The sequence below is a fragment of the Anneissia japonica genome, unplaced genomic scaffold (assembly GCF_011630105.1).
Source record: "Anneissia japonica isolate Jap-2015-1 unplaced genomic scaffold, ASM1163010v1 scaffold3040_len1308831_cov196, whole genome shotgun sequence".
Taxonomy (NCBI): domain Eukaryota; kingdom Metazoa; phylum Echinodermata; class Crinoidea; order Comatulida; family Comatulidae; genus Anneissia; species Anneissia japonica.
The window spans coordinates 41,685-45,152 of NW_022718257.1; the positions used below are offsets into that span (position 1 = coordinate 41,685).

General features: G+C 34.8%; 1 protein-coding gene across 2 annotated transcripts in view; it reads left to right on the plus strand.

Moving 5' to 3' along the window:
- Nucleotides 1-3,468, plus strand: part of LOC117110479 (potassium voltage-gated channel subfamily KQT member 4-like) — a 41,786-nt gene that overhangs the window by 32,560 nt on the left and 5,758 nt on the right. For both annotated transcript variants that reach the window (XM_033253197.1, XM_033253198.1), the window contains one exon: nt 2,591-2,796. In XM_033253197.1, coding sequence (XP_033109088.1) covers nt 2,591-2,796 — 206 coding nt within the window. The remainder of the gene's footprint in view (nt 1-2,590; nt 2,797-3,468) is intronic.

Genomic DNA, 3,468 nt, shown 5'->3' on the forward strand with positions numbered 1-3,468 from the left:
ATTCAATTTACTTGCTATTATGATCCCTTGGGGTTTATTATTAATCGATATTATTTTTATTAAATATTTTTGAATTATTCATAAGTGCTGTTTCTTAAGATGAAGTCGTGTGCACTTACTTGATATGTAAACCTAAAGCTTAAATACTTATTTTGATGTTTACCTCCTTCATGATTTATGCCTTGGTGTGCAGTTATAGCTTATCACTCTAAATTGATTAATCTTGGACAATAGTGGATGAGAAATTTGACTCAAGACTTTTAACTTTATTTATTAAAAACTCAAATATGATAATCAAATTTCAATGATGAGAATGAAAAACAAAAAGTAATGAAGATAACAATGAACAGTAATATTTTAATGATAAAACGAAAATAAAATAAATGGTGATGATAATTGATAATAAGGTCAAAAAAGATATTGTGTTGTGCAAGAACCATGACATAAAGATGTTTTATGTCAATCGATCGATTTTATTTAATTTTAACTATAGAACTAGACCTAATTTCAAGGTTCATTGTCAACCATTGTTGTGTTTGAAGTACAGGACTAAAATTTATGATTATCAAGTACAGTATATTAATTGAAGACATAAAAGCATTTTGGGCTCCTTTCTGATATTTTGGGTAGATTAGGCTTGCAAGGGCAGCGCAAATGTTTGCCTAATAGTTATTACGACAACAGCGATGGCGATGACTGCATATATTCATTTATTGTTCATGTCATATACAGCAGAATCATATAAATGCAAACATGGAGTATATTGTTTTACATGTATCTGCATCTTTTTGGGATAGTTACAGTCAAGTGTAGCATCATTTAGTAAATCATAAACCAATTACACTTCTTGGGAACAGCTCTAAAATATTTGATTACCCTTCATTTGTGTAGTAGACCAGTTTCTGTCAAATGATCAGACTCTTTATGTTGTCTTTGAATTAGGTTCATTTTTCTAGGTCATTGTTGTATGTGACCTAGCATAAAGTTGTAATGGTTTGGGGTTGTAGTAGGCCATATAGCAAACAAAGTTGTTATATAGCAAAATTTAAGAAATGTTTGCCTAAAAAATATATAATTTAATTGTCCTTTGTTTGAACAACCCAAATGTTTTACCGCCTATTCAGTGGCGGCTCTAGGGATATATTTTCTGGGGGTGGTGAGTTGTCCGACAGGGGGACTTGAGCTCATAGGCTCGAGCTGGGAGAAGGGGTTGAGAGGGGGTTTCCCCTCCCAAATGAAATATTTTTTAAAAATATCAACTTCTAGATGGCCGAAAATGGCACTCTCAGACTGTGACAGACATGTGTTGGCCTATTTTTATATATTTTATGGTCTGACTGTCCGACGAGCTCTCTGATGGGGGGCTTGACCTGTCCGGTGGGGGGCTTAAGCCCCCCCCTGCCACCCCGCTGGCGCCGCCACTGCGCCTATTACATGGAGAAGATTACAAGACTTGGGTGCATTCACACCGAATCCAAATTTTCAGATCCGAAAGCCTATCGAATTAATGAGAAAATGAGTAAGTAGGTAAGAATAGAGATGCTGGCATAAGCACATCAGAAACACGGTCAAAATTTTGGTTCAAATACGATGTGAATGCAGCATTAGCCTTTCCCAGTATACCTTAGTGGCGGGCAAGTCAAGTGACCTCGCCCATACGCAATTCAGGGCAATAAAGCTGCGAGTTATGCGTTATTCTCCTACCTTTAACTGTTTTACCTTTTCAGTGGGTATCCAACCTTTAAAAACCACTATTGAATACCTTGGTGGTTATTCCCTCCTTCAACCTACCCTAAAATAAAAAGTTGGTATGTTAAACCTTCACTGTACATTGGATTTTTTTGCTGGAACATCATGTTTTTTTATGTAGGGCTTTGGGCTTAATTTTCATGTTCTTTCATCCCATTAAGTCACTTCCCTTTGACTCATACTTAAGATATTAGACAATTTTTTGCCTTTCTGCGATTCTAACTGTTTGTGAAAACAAAGCTAGAATAAGAATGAATATACTCACAAATATCAATGTTAAATGTTTTTAAAAATATACTATTACTAACCTTGACACATATTAATTAACCAATAACAAATATCTGATTGAATGTAACTCACCGCTAATGCTCACTACTGCTTTGTTTTTTCATTATTCAAATTAATTTTCTTTGACATGTTTTTGTCCTCTGTTGTTTTTTTTAAAAACTTGGGATAAATCTACAAGTACTAGTTAATTCAGTCAGCTCACATCCATATAGCATTTAGGAATCAGGTTGTGATGGTAACTCATACTGCTTGGTTAGTGATTTAAAAAAATTAATATTGGACAATCAATTGTTTGGTGAGAATGCATTTGAAATGCAAAAAGATTTCATTAAGAGACATAAGAATGTATAACATTTTATATTATAATTAATATTAAGTGCGTGAGCTCTAGCTGCCTAATGCTTTTATCCACTGTGCTTGCAACCTTTTCAGTGACATGTTTTGTTGCTTTGTTTTACTAAACAGTGCTTTTGATAAAAGGATTTGAAATATTAGGTACATCATTCATACCTGATCTTTGACGTCTGATTTTATTTTTCTTTTTGTCATGTAGTTTTAGGACAAACACGCTTATATCAAGGTTGTCAATCAAACGAAACCATGGCAACAACAGCCCAATGCCTCATCGAGGAGAGCGCGGTAGTAAAAAATTTCCTTGTTCTCATGATACCGATGACGCAAATGGAAACGAGAAGAAATACATGGGAAACGGCAGCCATCTTGGCCACTGTACAGATTCTGTGAGGTCAAAAGTCGGAGGTTAGTATTGCTACCGAATTGGTTTTTAGTTAATAGGAGCTTTCGATTTGCGTGACAATGCACCGTTAGAAGGGGTTCACACAGGAGTGACCTTCCTACATTCTTTGCACTACGTAGGCTTGGTCAAATTGCGTTCTAGAATCATGCGATGAGGAGAACTTAAATATTCTAGCATGCAAAAAATGACTAGTGATATGTTCTACCATAGTTCTACTGTGTCGTGCAATCCAAAGCTCTTTAATATTTAACAATATGATTTTATACTGGCCATGTAGGTCTGGTAATAGTAAAAGTCAATTGATTGAAGATTCAGTTTATAGCAGTATCAAAAATAATTTGGTTGAACTGAATCTCATTTTTGGAGAACCTAGCTTTCAGCTAAGTAATTCAGGATCTAAAGTTGCCCTTCAGTCATGTGATCACCCGATTTTAGGTGATCATGTGACACAACTCCATCATGGGTGACAATTCACATGTTTGTATACATATTGATTCTGGTACCTGTTTTTTTTTTCTCTTTCGTAGGAGTTTAACCCACTTTTATTTCTTTCTCTTTTTGTTACTTTTCTTTTTTTTCAGCTTCTAATACATATTTAAAAGAAAAGAAGTATACAAAATAAAAACAATTGCACTTAGGAGGGGTCAGTCCACAATGGCTGACTATCTTTCTTT